At 48.1% G+C, this 22,127-nt stretch overlaps 1 protein-coding gene across 1 annotated transcript in view; it reads right to left on the reverse strand.

Annotated features, from left to right (window-relative positions):
• Positions 1-3,881: 3,881 nt before the first annotated feature.
• The window catches only part of LOC147119771 (uncharacterized), a 41,264-nt gene continuing 23,018 nt past the window's right edge, over positions 3,882-22,127 (reverse strand). The window contains exons 3-4 of the mRNA XM_085984146.1: positions 12,791-13,546; positions 3,882-4,751 (exon numbers count right to left, since the gene is read on the reverse strand). Of these exons, the coding sequence (XP_085840272.1) occupies positions 4,409-4,751; positions 12,791-13,546 (1,099 nt within the window). The 3' untranslated portion in view covers positions 3,882-4,408. The remainder of the gene's footprint in view (positions 4,752-12,790; positions 13,547-22,127) is intronic.

Below are 22,127 nucleotides of genomic sequence, written 5' to 3' on the forward strand. Positions count from 1 at the left end.
GCTGTCTTCTTGAACCACTGCAGTCCGTGTGGTGAAGGTACTCCCACAGTGCTGTTAGGAAGGGAGTTCCAGGATTTTGACCCAGCGACGATGAAGGATCGGCGATATACTTCTAAGTTAGGTTGGTGTGTGACTTGGAGGGGAACTTGGAGGTGGTGGTGTTCCCATGTGCCTGCTGCCCTTGTCCTTCTAGGTGGAAGAGATCGCGGGTTTGGGAGGTGCTGCGAAGAAGCCTTGGCGAGTTGCTGCAGTGCATCTTGTAGATGGTACACACTGCGGGCACAGTACGCCAGTGCTGGAGGGAGTGAATGTTTAAGGTGGTGGATGGGGTGCCAATCAAGCAGGCTGCTTTGTCCTGGATGGTGTCGAGCTTTTTGATTGTTGTTGGAGCTGCACTCATCCAGGCAAGTGGAGAGTATTCCATCACACTCCTGACTTGTGCCTTGTAGATGGTGGAAAGGCACAGGATGTGCATCCGCTGGACCGAGTTACTCTGCCGTGCCTTTAATTATTAGACTATTAACTAACTTTCCTTTAAAGTAACTTAACAGACATAAACTCGAGACTTATAAACAATCCCTCCCCAATCTGCTCCTTCCCTTGTGCTGAGGTCACTTACCTCGCTCCCTGACACTGGCGCTCCCTCCGGGCTCTTGGGCCTGTCTTTATCTGCGGCCACTCCTCTCACTGTCCCACAGCTCCGCTCTCGTGCCTATTAACTTGGGTTCTGTGGCTCCACTCCTCCTTTTCACTCAGACGTCTCCACCGCCTTCTTCCTCTCCACCAATTCCTGCGCCCACTCTGCTTGTGAATCACTGTGTTTGTGAATCTCCCGGCTCTGTCTCCAAGCTCTGTGCTCAAGCTCAGTATTTGAAACAATGATCTCGATGCAGGAAATAGTGCACGGTATGTTAGGTCCAGGAGATTAAATCAAGGACACCATCACAATCAGCAAAGACAATGACAAAGATCAGAACATTCCAAAGGCTGTCACATGCAGGACCTGTGGAGGAGTTGTACTAACCACATCCAAGAAGTGTTAAACCATGCACACAATAACTGATTTCAAATCTGAAGCAAAAGAGTTCTTTCAAGGGTTGGTTGAAAGGAATTTCAGATGAGTATAAAGTGAGACACTGTAGTTCAGTCTATGACACCCACAAGCCATGTAGTCAAACGGAACCAGCTTGGGGTTAGATGTGGTAGAAGGTGAACTAGGTGAGAAGTGATATAATCAAGAGTAAGAAAAGCCCCAAAATGGAACAGTCGGTAACAGAACATCAATTAGTCTCCTCTTATCATGGAGAAATCAAATATTCAATACACTGTGTTTGAAACAAAGCTGCTTTATTCAATATTTATACAGAATATTAATCTCCAGCCCAGGTATAGGTGTTATTAAGATCAGCAAAAACACACTCTGACTGTGTACTAGAGGTGGAACTAGTACCATATTAGATAGGAGCAGACTAAGAAAGACCACGAAAAATTCAAAAATGTGTTTAGAATGCATGCACGTAAACGCACAAAGTGTGGTGAATAAGGTTGGTGAGCTACAAGCACAATTAGCCGTGCGGCAATATGATGTGGCAATAACAGAAACGTGGCTTTAAAAACGGTGAGTACTGGGCACTTAATATTCAAGGGTACAAGGTGTTCAGAAAGGGTAGGGAAGGAAAAAAGGGAGGTGGGGTGGCAGTGCTGATGAAGGAAGACGTTGTAGTGTTGGAAAGGGAGGATGTTCTTGAGGGGACAAGGACAGAATCCATTTGGTTTGAGTTGAGGAGCAAAAAGGGTATGATCACACTATTGGGGGTATTCTACAGGCCTCCAAATAGTGAGAGGGCGGTAGAGGAGCAAATCTGCAGGGAAATCGCAGAGATATGCAAGAGCTATAGAGTGGTGATATTGGGGGACTTTACTTACCCAAATATCGACTGGGATAATGCCAGGGCAAAGGGAAAGGAGGGGGAGGAATTTCTGAAATGTGTTCAGGAGAATTTCCTTGAACAGTATTTTCTTGGCCCAACTAGGAAGGAGGCATTACTGGATCTGGTGCTGGGGAATGAGGTGGGCCAGGTCGACCAAGTGTCTGTGGGAGGACACTTGGGTACGAGTGATCATCGTATCATAAGATGTAGATTAGCAATGGAGAGGAGCAAGGAACAATCTAGAGTGGAACTTCTAAACTGGAATAGGGATGTGTAAGGATCTAGCCAGGGTCAAATGGAACCAAAGACTGACACGAAAAACTGTAATGGAACAATGGGTGATCTTTAAGGAGGAGATGTTCCAAGTACAATTTCAAAATGCACATCATTATAAAATACATTTCCTGATTCAGTTACTTCTAGTCCATATAATCAATTTTAATTTCACAAACAAATTATGCTCAGACTATGCAATTTTACAAAGAAGACAAAAGTAACAATTGTGTTTGGATACGAGTCATTTATCCTCCCCTTCGAGCAATGTGTCTTGGAAAATAGGATTACACAGGATATACGGCACAGAAACACACCATTCGGCCCAACCAGTCCATGCCGGCGTTTATGCTCCACTCGAGCCTCCTCCCGTCTTTCCCCATCTAACTCTATCAGCATAACCCTCTATTCCCTTCTCCCTCATATGCTTGTCTAGCCTCCCCTTAAATGTATCGATACTATTCACTTCAACCACTCCCTGTGGTAGTGAGTTCCACATTCTCCCCACTCTCTGGGTAAAGAAGTTTCTCCTGAATTCCCTATTGGATTTCTTGGTGACTATCTTATATTGATGGCCTCTAGTTATGCTCTTCCCCACAAGTGGAAACACTCTCTCTGTATCTACTCTATCAAAACCTTTCATAATTTTAAAGACCTCTATTAGGTCACCACTCAGCCTTCTTTTTCCAAGAGGAAAGAGACCCAGCCTGTCCATCCTTTCCTGACAGGTATACCCTCTCATTTCTGGTATCATCCTTGTAAATCTTCTCTGCACCCTCTCCAGTGCCTCTATATCCTTTTTATAATATGGTGACCAGAATAGTACGCAGTGCTCCAAGTGTGGTCTAACCAAGGTTCGATACAAGTTTAGCATAACTTCACTACTTTTCCATTCTATAACAATTCAATTCTATAACAATCGATCCAAATAATTTAACCCAATAGGTTAAAGTCTTAAGTCCAATTTTGTCAGCACGCTGCGACATTCGATGTCTGCAGATAACGGGAGATAAATTCTTAAAACTGCTGGATCTCTTGCTCTGCCATCAACCTCTTATCAAACTGGAGCTGGCATTGCCTAATATGGTCGTCTCTGGCTACTGCACAGTCCAGAGACACAAGTCTGCATTTTCTTCAACACACATCAACAACATTAGAAGCAGTAAAAACACTGTGGCCTTCCTGGGGCAGCACAAACCACTAGTCTCCAGACTTTTCTTATCCCAACATCATATTTCTGATCGAAACATTCTGTGATGAAAATATCCAAGGCCAGTTGGTTGCAAACACCAGCTGTTGCTCAGTGAAATCTCTCTCTCTCTCTAATGATACCAACCACATTTTCCCCGATATCGAATGAACTAAACATGAACACCTTCCAGAAGCTGAATTAACCGAGGTCCATATGCCAACACCCCTCTCATCTTCCATTCACTTCAATTGAAAGGAAACCGACAGATTGGGCCAGTCAGGATTTGAAAGATATTTACAACAGATTCTAGATGTGCTTAGAGTTGGGATCTTTCTCTACTCTGTCCACTCGAGGAGTTAGATAACAGACTTTCTCCTGTGAATATAGAGCTGGGGTATTGGGCCGTGATGTGTTCACTTGTTCATCTTGTTGACTCTGAATCTTTGCCAATTATTTGATGTGATCTGTTTACTTGTACGTATTGTTTTAAATACACTTGCTGAGTGGATTCAAATTTAAATTGAAAGCAGGTTTGCAGGCGTGATGCTCTATTCACACATCGAAGGTGAGAGAGATGCTGTGGGACACACGCTAAGTCCAGTAGCTGAAAGTGATTAACAGACTGGGTTTTGTGTTTAGTGATCCCGGGCGTGTTACCGAGACTTTCCCTGGATACCAAGGCTAGGAGAGGCACTCTGGAAGGTATGGGGAGCTGAGACTTGTCCATGAGAGTAACCAAAGGTACGAGAACTGAAATAATCTCGAGTTAGAAAGGAGAAAAGGCCCAAAAATGGAGCAGTCGGTAACAGGGCATCAATTAGCCTCCTCTTATCTTGGAGACATCAAATATCGACACACTGTGTTATTTGAAATATCAAAATATTAAACTCCGGTCCAGTTACAGGGGTTATTAACATCAGCAGAAATAAACCGCAACTGTCAGAATGAACACGATTCAGTCCGGGATGTGATTAACAGCAGCAAAAACAGCAGAATCCAACCCGTGCAGTCACTAGTGAACTTGCTGGTATCTCAGCAGGGTGGATGATTGAGTGAATCCTTTCCCACAGTCGGAGCAGGTGAATGACCTCGCCCCAGTGTGAACTCGCTGGTGTGTCAGCAGGTGGGATGACTGAGTGAATCCCTTCCCACACATGGAGCAGGTGAACAGCCTCTCCCCGGTGTGAACTCGCTGGGGTCTCAGACGGTGGGATGAATTATTGAATCCCTTCCCACACACGGAGCAGGTGAAAGGCTTCTCCCCAGTGTGAACTCGCTGGCGTGTCAGCAGGCAGGATGACTGAGTGAATCCCTTCCCACACTCAGAGCAGGTGAACGGGCTCTCCCCAGTGGGACTGTGCCGATGAATTTCCAGCTCAGACGGGTAATTGAATCCCTTCCCACAGTCCCCACATTTCCACGGTTTCTCCGTGGTGCGGGTGTCCTTGTGTCTCTCCAGGTTGGACGATCAGTTGAAGCCTCGTCACACACACAACACGTGTACAGTTTCTCCCCGCTGTGAATGGTGCGATGTTTTTTCAGGCTGTGTAACTTGTTAAAGCTCTTTCCACAGGCAGTGCACTGGAATACTCTCACTCGGGTATGTGTGTCTCAGTGCTTTTCCAGTCACACTGATGTTTGAAATCTTTTCTCACAGACAGAACAGACAAACATTTCTCCTTCCACATTCAAAGGCCGATGATATTCAGGTCCTGATGAATCGAGTGACTCTAACAGATCTTGATGTGATGTTTGGTTTGAGTTTCCCGTCTTCAAATCCTCCCCTTCTAATACCCGGTAAAAGGAGTTTACAAAAGTCATCACTGTAAATACAGGACAGAAATTCAGAACAGACAATTCTAGTTTCTATGGAACATTCTTTCCTTTCTTGTTCCCCCAAAGCTGTGAATCCCCGTCCCACACATTGTCCCTCTTCCCTGTGCTAAAATCCAAAACTATCGTTTTCCGAGTGGCAGGCAGTGACTAGTGGGGTACCGCAAGGATCGGTCCTAGGACCCCAGCTGTTCACAATATATATTAATGATCTGGACAAGGGAATTGGATGTAATATCTCCAAACTTGCAGACGACACAAAGCTGGGTGGGAGGGTAAGCTGTGAGGAGGATGTTGTGAAACTCCAGTACGATTTGGACAGGTTGGGTGATTGGGCAGAAACATGGTAAATGCACTATAATGTGGATAAATGTGAGGTTATCCACTTTGGTGGCAAAAACAGGAAGGCAGATTATTATTTGAAGGGCAATAGATTGGGAGAAGGGGAAGTGCAAAGAGACCTGGGTGTTCTTGTGCACCAGTCGCTGAAGGTAAGCATGCAGGTGCCGCAGGCGGTTAAGAAGGCAAATGGTATGTTGGCCTTCGTAGAAAGAGGGTTCGAGTACAGGAACAAGGATGTCTTGCTACAGTTGTACAGGGCCTTGGTGAGACCGCACCTTGAATATTGTGTGCAGTTTTGGTCACCTTACCTGAGGAAGGACGTTCTTGCCATGGAAGGAGTGCAGCGAAGATTCACCAGGCTGATACCTAGGATGGCAGGAATGACGTATGAGGAGAGATTGTGTCGATTGGGCTTATACTCACTGGAGTTTAGAAGATTGAGAGGGGATCTCATCGAAACCTATAAAATTCTGTCAGGCCTGGACAGACTAGATGCAGGAAGGATGTTTCTGATGGCCGGGGAGTCCAGAACCAGGGGTCATAGTCTAAGGATAAGGGGTAAGCCATTTAGGACTGAAATGAGGAGGAATTTCTTCACCCAGAGAGTGGTGAACCTGTGGAATTCACTGCCACAGAGGGCGGTGGAGGCCAGTTCATTAAGAGTTGGATATATTTCTTAAGGCTAAAGGGATCAAGGGATATGGGGAGAAGGCAGGGACAGGGTACTGAATTTGGATGATCAGCCATGATCTCATTGAATGGTGGAGCAGGCTGGAAGGGCCGAATGGCCTACTCCTGCTCCTATCTTCTATGTTTCTATCGCACATCTGAAGACAGTTTGTCTTCTGCTCCCAGTTGTCTCCCCCAACTCTGGCACTCACTGGTTTCCCTCCCTCTCCTCCCCTGAAGCTGCTGACTCTGGCTGGGTTCAGTTCCACACTCACTGGTTCCCCTCCCTCTCCTCCCCTGAAGGTGCTGACTCTGGCTGGGTTCAGTTCTACACTCACTGGTTCCCCTCGCTCTCCTCCCCTGAAGGTGCTGACTCTGGCTGGGTTCAGTTGACTCACTGGTTCCCCTCCCTCTCCTCCCCTGAAGGTGCTGACTCTGGTTGGGTTCAGTTCTACACTAATACAAAAAGAAAATACTGCAGATGCTGGAAATCTGAAATAAAAACAGAAAATGCTGGAGACACTCAGCAGATCAGGCAGCATCTGTGAAGAGAGAAACAGAGTAAACGTTTCAGGTCGATGACCTTTCGTCCAGTTCTGACTTGGGGGGTCTGGCAAAGTGAGGGTCATACCAATCGACTGCAACAGGACATAGAAAGGCTCGCAGAATGGGCAGACAAGTGGTCGATGGAATTTAGTACAGAGAAGTGTGAGGTGATGCATTTTGGCAGAAGGAACAGGGAGCGGCAATATACACTTAATGGCAGTTTTAAAGAGTGTGCAGGGACAGACGGACCTGGGAGTTAATGTGCATAGGTCCCTGAAGGTGGCAGGACATATTGAGAGAGTGGTTAACAAAGCATATCGGATATTGGGCTTAATAAATAGAGGTTTTGAGTACTAAAGTAGAGAAGTTATGCTGAACCTTTATAAAGCACTGATTAGGCCACAACTGGAGTATTGCATCCAGTTCTGGCCACCACACTTTAGGAAGGATGTGAAGGCCCTTGAGAGGGTGCAGAGGAGATTTATCAGAATGGTTCCGGGGTTGGAGGATCTTAGTTACAAGGACAGGTTGGAGAAGCTGGATTTGTTTTCATTAGACCAAAGTAGGTTGAGGGGTGATTTGATATGGGTGTACAAGATTATGATGGGTTTGGATAGGCTAGATAGGGAAAGGCTGTTCCCACTAGTTGATGCTACAAGGACTAGGGGACACAGATTTAAGGTTTTGGGCAAGAGATTCGGGGAGGATGTGAGGAAAAACCTTTTTACACAGCGAGTGGTGAGGACCTGGAACTCGCTGCCAATGGAAGTGGTGGAAGCGGAGACACTCAATGTTTTCAAGGGGAGACTGGATAGGCATTTGAGGGAAATAAACTTGCAGGGCTACAGGGATAGAGCAGGGGAATGAGACTGACTGGATTGCTGTACAGAGAGCCAGCACAGACTCAATGGGCCGAATGACCTCCTGTGTCATTAAGACTCTACGACTCCTCCCCTGAAGGTGCTGACTCTGGCTGGGTCCAGTTCTATGCTCACTCTCTCCCCTCCCTCTCCTCCCCTGAAAGTGCTGACTCTGGCTGGGTTCAGTTCTACACTCACTGGTTCCCCTCCCTCTCCTCCCCTGAAGGTGCTGACTCTGGCTGTGTTCAGTTCACTCACTGGTTTCCCTCCCTCTCCTCCCCTGAAAATGCTGACTCTGGCTGGGTTCAGTTCTACACTCACTGGTTCCCCTCCCTCTCCTCCTCTGAAGGTGCTGACTCTGGCTGGGTTCAGTTCTACACTCACTGGTTCCACTCCCTCTCCTCCCCTGAAGATGCTGACTCTGGCTGGGTTCAGTTCACTCACTGGTTCACCCCTCTCTCCTCCCCTGAAGGTGCTGACTCTGGCTGGGTCCAGTTCTATGCTCACTCTCTCCCCTCCCTCTCCTCCCCTGAAAGTGCTGACTCTGGCTGGGTTCAGTTCTACACTCACTGGTTCCCCTCCCTCTCCTCCCCTGAAGGTGCTGACTCTGGCTGTGTTCAGTTCACTCACTGGTTTCCCTCCCTCTCCTCCCCTGAAAATGCTGACTCTGGCTGGGTTCAGTTCTTCACACACTGGTTCCCCTCCCTCTCCTCCTCTGAAGGTGCTGACTCTGGCTGGGTTCAGTTCTACACTCACTGGTTCCCCTCCCTCTCCTCCTCTGAAGGTGCTGGCTCTGGCTGGGTTCAGTTCTACACTCACTGGTTCCACTCCCTCTCCTCCCCTGAAGATGCTGGCTCTGGCTGGGTTCAGTTCCACAGTGACTTGTTCCCCTCTCTCTCCTCCCCTGAATGTGCTGACTCTGGCTGGTTTCAGTTCTACACTCACTGGGTCCCCTCCCTCTCCTCCCTGAAGGTGCTGACTCTGGCTGGTTTCAGTTCTACACTCACTTGTTCCCCTCCCTCTCCTCCCTGAAGGTGCTGACTCTGGCTGGGTTGTTCACTCACTGGGACCCTGAAGCCTCGCCCACGAAAGGTTACTTTACAAACATGGCCGCGCATGCGCTCTAACACTCGCTGAAGCAAAATTGCGACAAACAAATCTTCAGCTTTCCTTTACAAAGATGGCCGCCGTTAACCTGAGCCTAATAACGGGAAAAAGCCTCGGAGCTGCAAACGGGGAAACTGTAGGTTCTCATTCGGGGCTTGCGGCCTACACTAGGTGTTTATGAAGCCCACCCACAGAGTTCGTTACCTCCCTGCGCCCCGCTGATTCGTAATCGGCGGGAAAACCACATCACCACGCTCTTTGTCCTTTTCCACCACTCACCTGGGGCAGATCATAGTGACACTGCGCATGCTCCAAATACAGGCGGCCAATGCGCCTGCGCACCGGGCTCCTCCAGTGTGAATAGGGCACATTCTCGCCCGCCGCGCATGCTGGGGAACAGCGCTGTCATTGAAAGCCCCAATTAGTGAATGGAAAATTAGTTTCTGTGATCCCATTGAGAGGAAATTTAACAATAATTCCGGGCGTTCTGCCATGGTTCAGTCCTGGATGTGATTAATAACAGAATCCAAATCCCTGCAGTCACATGTGAACTCACTGGAGTCTCAGCAGGTGGGGTGAATTTCTTCCCACGCCCAGGATATTGAATCAGCCCCTCTCCAGTATCAATGCGCTGATCGTGCATCAGCTGCTTTGAACTTTGAAAGTTTTTCCTCACAATCAGAGTATCTGCAGCAACTGTTCTCAATGTGGACACTCAGGAGTATCAACAGTTGAGACAACGGAGTGAATCCCTTCCCATACGTGAAGTATCTAAGCAGTCTCTCTCCGCGAGTGTGACTGTGCTGTGTCAGTAAATGGGATGATCAACTGAATTCCTTTCCACATACAGAGCAGTGAACGCATTCCACACTCACCTGATGAACAGCCTCTCCCTGGTGTGACTGTTTCGATGAGTTTGCACCTCAGACGGTCAACTGAATCCATTCCCACTGTCCCACATTTACATTGTTGATTCAGGTGGGTGCACAATTCTCACAGGCTAGACGATTTATTAAAGGTGGACCTGTGGCAGAGCCACCAAGGGACTCTTATATCAATGTACATAATTATCTGTAACAGAATGAATCTGTACCTGTATTCGTTTTACTGCATGTAAATAGCGCGGTCTCTGTAGGATTAAGACCGAACGCGATGATGTCACCACGTGGGTCACGTGACGTTCCAAACAGCAGGAAACGTGATGACGTCATGACGTCAGACTGAGGAGTGTTTTCCCTCAGTCCTCGTGGAGCCAGCATTGAGCATAGACCTGTTAGTTAGTTCTGCGTTTTGATTGTCACTTCTGCAAAACAGTATTAAACTTCGTTTAGTTGACAGACTGACTTGATCTCAGTCCTTTGGTTAGGAATCTAGCAATTCCTGCAGACCCACACATAACACTTGTCCTGTTTCTCCCCGCTGTGATTGTTGTTTTTTTCCTTCTATATCCAAAGGCCGATGATATTCAGCTCCTGATGAATCCGGTGAATCTGTCAGATCTTGAAGCGATGCTTGGTTTGAGTTTCCATCTGCAGATCCTCCCCTTCTAATACCCTGCAAATGGTGTTTACAACAAGATAGAAATTCGGAACAGACAAATCTAGTTTCTACACATTTTATTTCACTCCTGACCCTCCTGAACTATAAATTCTCCATTCTACAAACTCTCCCTTCATCCTTACTGTCTAAAAACAACATTCATGACACCATCTGTGCTTTTGTTTCTCCCCTTCTCTCCAGAAGGAACTAAATCTGGCTGAGTGCAACAACAACTTGTATTTATATAGCACCTTTAATATAGTAAAACATCCCAAGGTGCTGCACAGGTGGATTATAAGACAAAAAAATTTACACTGAGCCACATAAAGATAAACATTAGGGCAGATGACCAAAAGATTGGTCAAAGTTTTAAGGTGCACCTTAAAGGAGAGGTAGCGAGGTGGAGAGGTCTAGGCAAGGAATTCCAGAGCTTAGGGTCAAGGCAACAAAAGACATGGCCACCAATGGTTGAGCGATTATACTCAGGGATGCTCAAGAGGGCAGAATTAGAGGAGCGCAGATATCTCGTGGGGGTTGTGGGGCTGGAAGAGATTACAGAGATAGGAAGGGGCAAGACCATGGAGGGATTTGAAAACAAGGATGAGAATTTTGAAATCGAGGTGCTGCTTAACCGGGAGCCAATGTAGGTCAGTGAGCACAGGGGTGATGGGCAAATGGGACTTGGTGCGAGTTAGGACACGGGCAGCCGAGTGTTGGATGACCTCACGTTTACATAGGGTGGAATGTGGGAGGCCGGCCAGGAGTGTATTAGAATAGTCAAGTCTAGAGGTAACAAAGGCACAGATGAGGGTTTCAGCAGCGGATGAGCTGAGGCAAAGGCAGAAACGGGCGATGTTACGGAGGTGGAAAAGGGCAGTCTTTGTTATGCTGCGGATATGTGGTTGGAAGCTCATTTCAGGGTCAAATATGACACCAAGGTTGTGAACAGTCTGGTTCATCCTCAGACAGATGTTGGGGAGAGGAATGGAGTCAGTGGCTAGGGAACAGAGTTTGTGGCGGGGACCGAAAACAATGGCTTCGGTCTTCCCAATATTTAATTGGAGAAAATTTCTGGAGTATTGTGTCCAATTCTGGGCACCACACCTTCGGAAGGATGTGAAGGCCTTAGAGAGGGTGCAGAAAAGATTTACAAGAATGCTTCCAGGGACGAGGGACTTCAGTTCCGTGTATAGACTGGAGAAGATCGGGTTGTTCTCTTTAGTGCAGAGAAGATTGAGAGGAGGTTTGATGGAGCTGTTCAAAATCATGAGGTGTCCAGACAGAGTAGATTGAGAGAGAAATTGTTCCCATTGGTGGAAGGGTCGAGAACCAGAGGACGCAGAATTAAGGTGATTAGCAACAGAAACAAAGGTGAGGTAAGAAAAAGCTTATACGCAGCGAGTGGTTATGATCTGGAATGCACTGCCTGAAAGGATGGGGGAGGGAGATTCAATCGTGGCTTTCAAAAGGCAATTGGATAAGTACCTGAAGGAAAAATGTCAGGGCTCTGGGAAAGGGTGGGGGAGTGGGACTAGCTGAGGTGCTTTTGCAGAGAGCCGGCACGGGCTCGACAAGCCGAATGGCCACATTCTGTGCTGTAACCATTCTCTGATTCGAAGTATCGATATAGTTAATCTTCATTTATTCCTATTTTAATAACTTTTGCTGAATGTGGCCCTCGCCAAGTACCAGGATATCGGATTCGGCCCACCATGGAAAATGAGATTGACACTCCTGAGGTAGACAATGTCAACCGGATTCCCCTCATCCCCCAACCCAGCAACTTCTTCACAAAACTCAAACAAGTTGGCCTTGTTTTCTGGAAACCATGTTGAATATCTCTAACGGCTCCTTCCCTTTCCCCGTGATCGAAAACAGCATCTCTTAGGATCCATACAGGAACCTTCCCTGTGACCGATATCACACTGATGGGCCTCTAGTTCCCTGGCTCTGATTTGTCCCCAGTTTGGAAAATGGGAACTATGTCAGCTACCTTCCAATCTCAGGAAGCAGTCCCTGACTCTACTGAGCTGAAGACATGGGCAAGGGGCTCACAGAGCACCCGTCCGATCTCTTTAAACACCCTTGGGTGGAAATCCTCTGGACCTTACAAGCCTCAAGATTAATCCGCCTGGGGACATTGCTGTCAGTGAAGAGAGACGAGAAAGACCAAAGTGCTGTTTGCCCCTCTCAGTGTGGCCCTGAAGGACTGTGTCCAGGCTGTAGTTCTGTTCCCACTGTACGATCCTACCCCAGATTGTCCTTTCTGAGCTCCAGCCAGGTGATGCTAAACACTCAGGTGGGAACGACAAAAATCCACAACAATGTGTCTAAAGAAAACTGATTTATTTGACATATATCCAAATATTAAACTCCAGCCCAGTTACAGGGGTTATTAACCTCAGTAGAAACAAACTCCAACTGTCAAAATGAACACGATTCAGTCCTGGATGTAATTAACAGCAGCAATAACAGCAGAATGCAATCTCTGCAGTCACTTGTGAACTCGCCGGTGTTTCAGCAGGTTGGTTGAACAAGTGAATCCCTTCCCACACACGGAGCAGATGAACGGCCTCTCCCCAGTGTGAACTCGCTGGTGCTGCAGCAGGTGGGATGACTGAGTGAATCCCTTCCCACACTCGGAGCAGGTGAACGGTCTCTCCCCAGTGTGAACTCGCTGGTGTGTCAGCAGGTGGGATGACCGAGTGAATTCCTTCCCACACTCAGAGCAGGTGAACGGCCTCTCTCCAGTGTGAACTCGCTGGTGCTGCAGCAGGTTGGATAAACAAGTGAATCCCTTCCCACACCCAGAGCAGGTGAACGGCCTCTCTCCAGTGTGAACTCGCTGGTGTGTCAGAAGGCTGGATGACTGAGTGAATCCCTTCCCACACTCGGAGCAGGTGAAAGGTCTCTCTCCAGTGTGAACTCGCAGGTGTGCCAGCAGGCTGGATGACTGAGTGAATCCCTTCCCACACTCGGAGCAGGTGAACGGCCTCTCCCCAGTGTGAGTGCGCTGGTGTTTCAGCAGGTGGGATGAACACATGAATCCCTTCCCACACTCGGAGCAGGTGAACGGCCTCTCCCCGGTGTGAACTCGCTGGTGTATCAGCAGGTGGGATGACTGAGTGAATCCCTTCCCACACTCTGAGCAGGTGAAAGGCCTCTCCCCAGTGTGACTGCGCTTGTGTCTCGACAGGCCAGAGGACTGGCTGAAGCCTCGTCCACACACAGACCACGTGTACGGTTTCTCCCCGCTCTGAACGGTGCTTTCTGCTTCCATGTTCAAAGGTCCTGATGAATTGAGTAAGTCTGTCAGATCTTGAAGTGATGTTTGGTTTGAGTTTCCCGTCTGCAAATCTTCCCCTTCTAATACCCTGTAAAATGAATTTAAAACAGGAAAAAGGGAGGGTGAGAACCCACAAAGGCACGTTGTGAAATTGAGCTGAATGAATCTGGGAATTTGTGGGGTCGGCACTAGAAAAAAGTGACCATGAAAGCTGCCAGATTGTCGTAAAAACCGAACTGGTTAACTAATGTCCTTCAGGGAAGGGAACCTGTCACCCGGTCTGGGCCTTAACAAGACTCTGGCCTCTATGGGAGGAGAGAGAGCGAGGTGGTAGGGGTGAAGCAGAGTGACTTTCTACATCTGCAACTCGACTAGAACTTTGACAGCACCTCACAAACACGCGACCTCCACCACCTAGAAGGACAAGTGCAGCAGGTGCATGGGAACACCATCACCTCCCAGTTCCCCTCCCAGTCACACACTATCCTGACTTGGGCATATATCGCCGTTCCTACATCGTCACTGGGTGAAAATCCTGGAACTCCTCACCTAACAGCATTCTGAGAGTACCTTCACCACACGGACTGCAGAGGTTCAAGAAGGAGGCCCAGCATCACCTTCTCAATGGGCAACTGGGGACTGGCAATATCTGCTGGCCTTGCTCGTGACCCACATTGAATGAATTAAAAAAATCTGTATGTATAAAATGGATTGAAAGCCGCGACAGAAATACTTGTTCCTAAAACGATAATCTTTTACACTGTATGGACAGTATCTGTTCAGCAACTTAATCTCCCCTAGAATTCAGCTCCCTTCACAGTCCCACATTGGAAATTGTTGGGTCCCACTGGGCTCAGAAGTACTGGGGGTTAAACCCAGCAGCTTCTCCCCCCTCTCCACTCCAGCTCAAACTGATGCAACAAGAAAGCCCTACACAGGAGGCCAGGGACCGAGTTCCACATCCACCACCCACCCTGATGCTAACCGGCTCTGAATTGCTCCCTCTGCTGTATAAATGCAAGTTGTTGTGTTTCTTGTCAGGGGTAGGCGCTGCACCCGGGGTTAATGGTGCCGGGGTCCTGGCCGCACGTCCACCGGCTCTGACTCGGGGCCTGAGACCCACACTTGGTGTTGCTGAGGGATTCCAACCCTGGGACTGTACATGGGGATTCCAACCCTGGCACTGTGCATGGGGATTCTAACCCTGGGACTGTACATGGGGATTCCGACCCTGGGACTGTACATGGGGATTCCGACCCTGGGACTGTACATGGGGATTCCGACCCTGGGACTGTACATGGGGATTCCGACCCTGGGACTGTACATGGGGATTCCGACCCTGGGACTGTACATGGGGATTCCGACCCTGGGACTGTACATGGGGATTCCGACCCTGGGACTGTACATGGGGATTCCAACCCTGGGACTGTACATGGGGATTCCGACCCTGGGACTGTACATGGGGATTCCGACCCTGGGACTGTACATGGGGATTCCGACCCTGGGACTGTACATGGGGATTCCGACCCTGGGACTGTACATGGGGATTCCGACCCTGGGACTGTACATGGGGATTCCGACCCTGGGACTGTACATGGGGATTCCAACCCTGGGATTGTACATGGGGATTCCAACCCTGGTATTGTAGAAGGGGAGCCCAGCCCATTCATTCTGGAATGCAAAGATACCCCCGGCTCCTATTCGCTACTGCTAACCTTCTTATTAAACCTGTCCCCCGTCTCCTTCACCCTCACCTCTGAGAACAAATGTGAGGAGCTCATGGACTTCTTTGTCTCTAAGATTGAGACCATCCGTTCAGCTGCCTCTGCCACTTCCCTTCCATCCCCTAGCCCACTGGGCCAAACTTCCTCTAAGGTTCCCCCCTGCCCTAGCCCTGAACTCACACCTTTCTCCAGTCTCTCCGATCTCCCCTCATGACCTCTCTGCACTCATCTTGTCTATGAGACCCACCTCCTGCTCCCTCGACCCTATTCCCACCAAACTGCTGACCACCCAACTTCCTTTTCTGGCTCCCATGCTAGCTGATATTGTTAACGGTTCTCTCCTCGGGTACTTTCCCCCTCTCACTCAAATCTGCCGTCATCACTCCTCTCCTCAATAAACAAACCTTGATCCCTCCGTCCTTGCAAACTATCGCCCATCTCCAACCCCCCCTTTCCTCTCCAAAGTCCTTGAACGTGCTGTTGCCTCCCAAATCCGTGCCCATCTTTCCTGCAATTCCATGTTTGAATCCCTCCAATCAGGTTTCCGCCCTTGCCACAGAACCAAAATGGCTCTCATCAATGTAACAAATGACATCCTTTGTGACTGTGACAAAGGTAAACTATCCCTCCTCGTCCTTCTTGACTTGTCGGCAGCCTTTGACACGGTTGACCACTCCATCCTTCACCAACGCCTCTCCACCGTCGTCCAGCTGGGTGGGACTGCACTCGCCTCGTTCCATTCTTATCTATCTAATCGTAACCAGAGAATCACCTGCATTGGCTTCTCTTCCCGCTCCCGCATCGTTACCTCTGGTGTCCCCCAAGGATCTATCCTTCGCCCCCTCATATTTCTCATCTACATCTTGCCCCTTGGTGACATCATCTGAAAACACAGCATCAGTTTCCACATGTACACTGACGAGGCCCAGCTCTACCTCACTACTTCTTCTCTCGACCACTCCGCGGTCTCTAAATTGGCAGACTGCTTGTCCGACATACAGTTCTGGATGAGCAAACATTTTCTCCAATGAAATATTGGGAAAACCGAAGCCATTGTTTTCGGTCCCCGCCACAAATTCCGTTCCCTAGCCACTAACTCCATCCCTCTCCCTAACATCTGTCTGATCTGAACCACACTGTTCACAACCTTGGTGTCATATTTGACCCTGAAAATAGCTTCCGACCACATATCCGCAGCATAACAAAGACCGCCTACTTCCAGCTCCGTAACATCGCCCGTCTCTGCCCTTGCCTCAGCTCATCCGCTGCTGAAACCCTCGTCCATGCCTTTGTTACCTGTAGACTTGACTATTCCAATGCACTCCTGGCTGGCCTCCCACTTGAGGTCATCCAAAACTCAGCTGCCCATGTTCTAACTCACACCAAGTCCCACCTCCCCTGTGCTCGCTGACCTACATTGGCTCCCGGTTAAGCAGCACCTTGATTTAAAACTTCTCACCCTTGTTTTCAAATCCCTCCATGGCCTCGCCCCTTCCTATCTCTGTAATCTCCTTCAACCCTACAACCTCCCCCCCGAGATATCTGCGCTCCTCTAATTCTGCCCTCTTGAGCATCCCTGATTATAATCGCCCAACGTTTGGTGGCCGTGCCTTCTGTTGCCTCAGCCCTAACCTCTGGAATTCCCCGCCTAAAACTCTCAGCCTCGCTACCACTCTTTCTTCCTTTAAAACACTCCTTAAAACCTACCTCTTTGACCAAGCTTTTGGTCACCTGCCCTAATTTATCCTTATGTGGATCAGTGTCAAAAATATTTTTGTCTTAACATACTCCTGTGCAGCACCTTGGGACGTTTTACTACGTTAAAGGCGCTATATAAATACAAGTTGTTGTTGTTGTGGGGCTCTTCTGTTACAATTGTGTGAGATGTTAACCGTTTGCTCTGCTTTTACCAGCGCCTTCAGGAGAGATGGTGAGAAATCCAAAGTGTGGAGAGTCTGAATCAAATCACTGAGTCAATGATTTACTCTCCCGGGCACTAGGACCCAGTTGGGAACAGACACATGGGATATGTGGAACATTCTTTGTTCCAGTCCTCCTCAGGTCCCCTCCCTCACCTCTTTTTCCAGTACATTGATGACTGTATCAGTGCCGTTTCCTGCTCTCGCCTTGAACTAGATAAGTTCATTCACCTTACTTCCAATTTCCACCCTTCCCTCACCTTCACATGGTTCATCTCCGACTCTTCTCTTCCCTTCCTTGACTTCTCCATCTCCATTTCTGGTGATCGGCTTTCAACAAACATCCACTACAAGCCCACCGACTCCCACAGCTACATGGACTACACTTCCTCCCACCCCGCCTCCTGTAAGGACTCTATTCCATTCTCCCAGTTTCTCCATCTCCGCCGCGTCTGTTCTGACGATCCCACCTTCCATACCAGTGCTTCCGACATGTCTTCCTTTTTCCTCAACCGAGGATTCCCCTCTACTGTGGTTGACACGGCTCTTGACCGTGTCCGTTCCATTTCCCGCACTTCTGCTCTCACCCCTTCCCCTCCCTCCCAGAACCACGACAGAGTTCCCCTTGTCCTCACCTTTCATCCCACCAGCCTCCACATTCAAAGGATCATCCTCCGCCATTTCCGCCACCTCCAACGTGATCGCACCACCAAATGCATCTTCCCCTCACCTCCCCTTTCAGCATTCCGAAGGGACTGCTCCCTCCACTACACCCTGGTCCACTCCTCAATCACCCCTAACAGCCCTTCTTCCCCTGGCACCTTCCCGTGCAAGCGCAGGAGATGCAACACATGCCCTTATACCTCCTCCCTTTCCACTGTCCAGGGCCCCAAACACCCCTTCCAGGTGAAACAGCAATTTACATGTACTTCTTGCAATTTAGTATACTGTATTCGCTGCTCACGATGCGGTATCCTCTACATCGGGGAGAACAAACGCAGATTGTATGACCGCTTTGCGGAACACCTCCATTCAGTCCGTAAGGGTGACCCCGAGCTTCCAGTCGCCTGTCATTTTAATTCACCTTTCAATCCCACTCTGATCTCTCTGTCCTCGGCCTATTACATTGTTCCAATGAAGCTTAACGTAAGCTCGAGGAACAGCACCTCATCTTTTGATTAGGCACTTTACAGCCTTCTGGACTCAACATTGAGTTCAACAATTTCAAACTATAACCCCTGCTCCCACTTATCATGCTGTATGATTTTGCCATCCCCATTTGCAACATTTTATCTTTTACAAAAGCACAGGACGTTCCTTCAATTCTTTCCTCCCCTCCCGCCTCTGCACCTGTTTAATATGTTACATCTCCAGCTTTTTCCAGTTCTGATGAAGGGTCCCAGACCTGAAACGTTAACATTGTTGCTCTCTCCACAGATGCTGCCCGGCCTGTTGAGTTTTTCCAGTGTTTTTGTTGTTTTTTTGTGGGAACACACTATTTGCTCCTGTAGCAAGATGACCGCGCATGCGCTTTGCTACTCACTGAACCAAGATGGCGGCCCGCTGAACCCCAACCTTCCTTCACAAAGATGGCGGCCGTTACCCTGGTCCTGTGACCGGGAGAAGCCCCGAAGCTGCAAACGCGGGACCCTCAGGTTATTATTCGGTACTTGCGGCCTACACCAGCTGTTTACGAAACCTTCCCGCCCACCGGCCGGTCCATTACTCCGCTCTGTCCGGCCGCTTCTTCACTATTTATTCGAACCTCGTGTCGCTGCCTCCCTCTTCGGCGTTTACACGCATCGCGCATGCTCCAAACCCAGCAGGTCCCGCGCCTGCGCACTGGACTCCTGTAGTCTGGGTGCGGCACATTCTCCCCCGCGGGGAATGCTGGGTAAAGCCCCGCCATTGAAAGGCCGCATTAGTGAATAGAACAGGATTTACTGGGATTGCATTGCGCCCTGAACCATGTTCGTTCTTGCAGTTAGAGTGTGTTTCTGCTGCTCTTAATAACCCCTATACTTGGACTGGAGATTGATATTCTGTATAAATGTGGAATGAATCAACTTTGTTTCAAACTCACAGCGTGTCACGTATTTGACTTCTCCAGGTTGGTGTAAGATGGGTTTACAGTGAATGTAGGTGAACGCACGAAGCATAGTAAACAAGGGAGGTGAGATCCAGGTGCAAATAGCCACATGGGAATATGGTGTTGTGGCAATAACGGAGACCTGGCTCAAAAAAGGGCAGGATTGGGTATTAAATATTCCTGGATATAAAGTGTTCAGGAAAGATAGGGAAGGAAAGATAGAAGGTGGTGTGGCAGTATTGGTTAAGGAGAATGTTACAGTGCTGGAGAGGGAGGATGTCCTGGAGGGGTCAAGGACAGAATCTATATAGCCAGAGTTAAGAAATAATAGAGGTGCCATTACACTACTAGGTGTATTCTATAGACCACCAAATAGTGGGAAAATATGGATGAGTGAAATTGCAGCGTGATGCAAGAACAATAAAGTAGCGATAATGGGAGACTTCAACTATCCTAATATAGACTGGGATCGTAATAGTGTTAAGGGCAGAGAGGGGGAAGAATTTCTGAAGTGTGTTCAGGAGAACTTTCTTGATCAGTACGTTTCTGGCCCAATGAGGAACAAGGCATTGCTGGATCTGGTTCTGGAGAATGAGGTCGGTCAAATAGAGCAAGTGTCAGTCGGGGATCATTTAGGGAACAGAGATCATAGGAAGCTTTAGATTAGCTATGGAAAAGGACGGGGAGCAATCTAGAGTAAAAATACTTAATTGGAGGAAAGACAATTTCAGTGGGTTGAGAACGGATCTGGCCCGGGTACAGTGGAATCAAAGATTGGCAGGCAAAACTGTAATGGAACAATAGGCTGCCTTTCAAGAGGAAATAGTTCAGGTACAGTCGAGGTACATTCCCACTAGGGGGAAAGACAGGGCAAATAAAGTCAGAGCTCCCTCGATGACAAAAGAGATGGAGAGTAAGATGAAGCAGAAATAGAGCGTGTATGACAGATGTCAGATCGAGAATAGATCTTAGAATCAGGCTAAATATAGAAAGTTCAGTGGAAAAGTGAAAAAGAAAATAAGAGGGGCAAAGAGAGAATAGAATGGCAACCAACATAAAAGGTAATCCAAAAGTCTTCTAAAGGCATATAAATAGTAAACGGGTAGTAAGAAGAGGGGTGCAGCCAATTAGGGACCAAAAAGGAGACCTATGTATAGAGGCGGAGGGCATGGCTGAGGTGCAAAATGAGTACTTTGCATCTGTCTTTACCAAGGAGGAAGATGCTGCCAAAAACAGTGAAGAAGGAGTTAGAGGAGATACTGGATGGGATAAAAACTGATAAAGAGGAGGTACTAGAAAGGCTGGCTGTACTGTAGGATAGAGTGTACCTGTAGGATTTAGTAAACATTGTTAAGATTTTGTAACCATTATTAAATAACTATAATATGTGAAATTGTATATTCAAAACCTAAAAAGCCTGTATAAAATGGTGAATAGCTGGGAAGCAAAGCATGATGGTAAAATTAAGCCAACATTATGTTAACTGCGAGAATAGTGCTGAGGTGGTGTAGATTTTCTGTTATATTAAAAACAAGAAGCCAGTGAAGTACAAAACAGTAAGTCTCAAAGTAAGATAGAGGGTTTTCAATACCGAACATCCCTTATCACTGAAGGTTCCAACCAGTCTAGATAATGGGCTATGGGAAAGGCAAAAGACCTCTGTCGTAATTCATGGGAAGTCTGGCTATGTAAAAGTTCTCACCCTCAAAGCAGAATAGGGGAGGGAATCATAGACCGTACTTGTGAAGGTCAGAATGGTGAGATAGCCCAAGCAGCTGCAATTTGCTATGTATTTTGAAGGGAATAAAAGGTATAAAGGAACAGCTATTGAACACTGAAAGCAGTGTGAAACCAGAGGATGAGAAGCTTCAGTCAACAGAGCACAGCAAGTGTTAAAGAGACCACGCCACAGTCACTCGGAAGGATCACCAGGGATAGAGTCATAGAGTACTACAGCACAGAAAGAGGCCCTTCGGCCCATCGTGTCTGCGCCGTCCATCAAGCCCTGTCCAATCTAATCCCATTTTCCAGCATTTGGTCCATAGCCTTGTATGCAATGGCATTTCAAGTGCTCATCCAAATGCTTCTTGAATGTTGTGAGGGTTCCTGCCTCTACCACCCTTTCAGGCAGTGAGTTCCAGACTCCAACCACCCTCTGGGTGAAAAAGTTCCTCCTCAAATCCCCTCTAAACCTCCTGCCCCTTACCTTGAATCTATGCCCCCTTGTTATTGACCCCCCTACTAAGGGGAAAAGTTCCTCTTTATCTACCCTATCTATGCCCCTCATCATTTTGTACACCTCAATCAGGTCCCCCCTCAGCCTTCTTTGCTCCAAGGAAAACAACCCCAGCCTGTTTAGTCTTTCTTCATAGCTGAGGCGCTCCATCCCAGGTAACATCCTGGTGAATCTTCTCTGCACCCTCTCCAAAGCAATCACATCCTTCCTATAGTGAGGCGACCAGAACTGCACACAGTACTCCAGCTGTGGCCTTACCAGCGTTTTGTACAGCTCCATCATAACCTCCCTGCTCTTATATTCTATGCCTCGGCTAATGAAGGCAAGTATCCCATATGCCTTTTTAACCACCTTATCAACCTGTTCCGCTGCCTTCAGGGATCTATGCACATGTACACCAAGGTCCCTCTGACCCTCTGTGCTTCCTAGGGCCCTACCACTCATTGTGTATTCCCTTGCCTTATTTGTCCGTCCAAAATGCATCACCTCGCACTTTTCAGGGTTAAATTCCATTTGCCACTTTTCCGCCCATCTGACCAACCCGTTTATATCGTCCTGTAGCCTGAGGCTTTCCTCCTCGC

This window comes from Somniosus microcephalus, chromosome 4, assembly GCF_052327205.1.
Source record: "Somniosus microcephalus isolate GS21.2 chromosome 4, FLI_Smic_1.0, whole genome shotgun sequence".
Taxonomy (NCBI): Eukaryota; Metazoa; Chordata; class Chondrichthyes; order Squaliformes; family Somniosidae; genus Somniosus; species Somniosus microcephalus.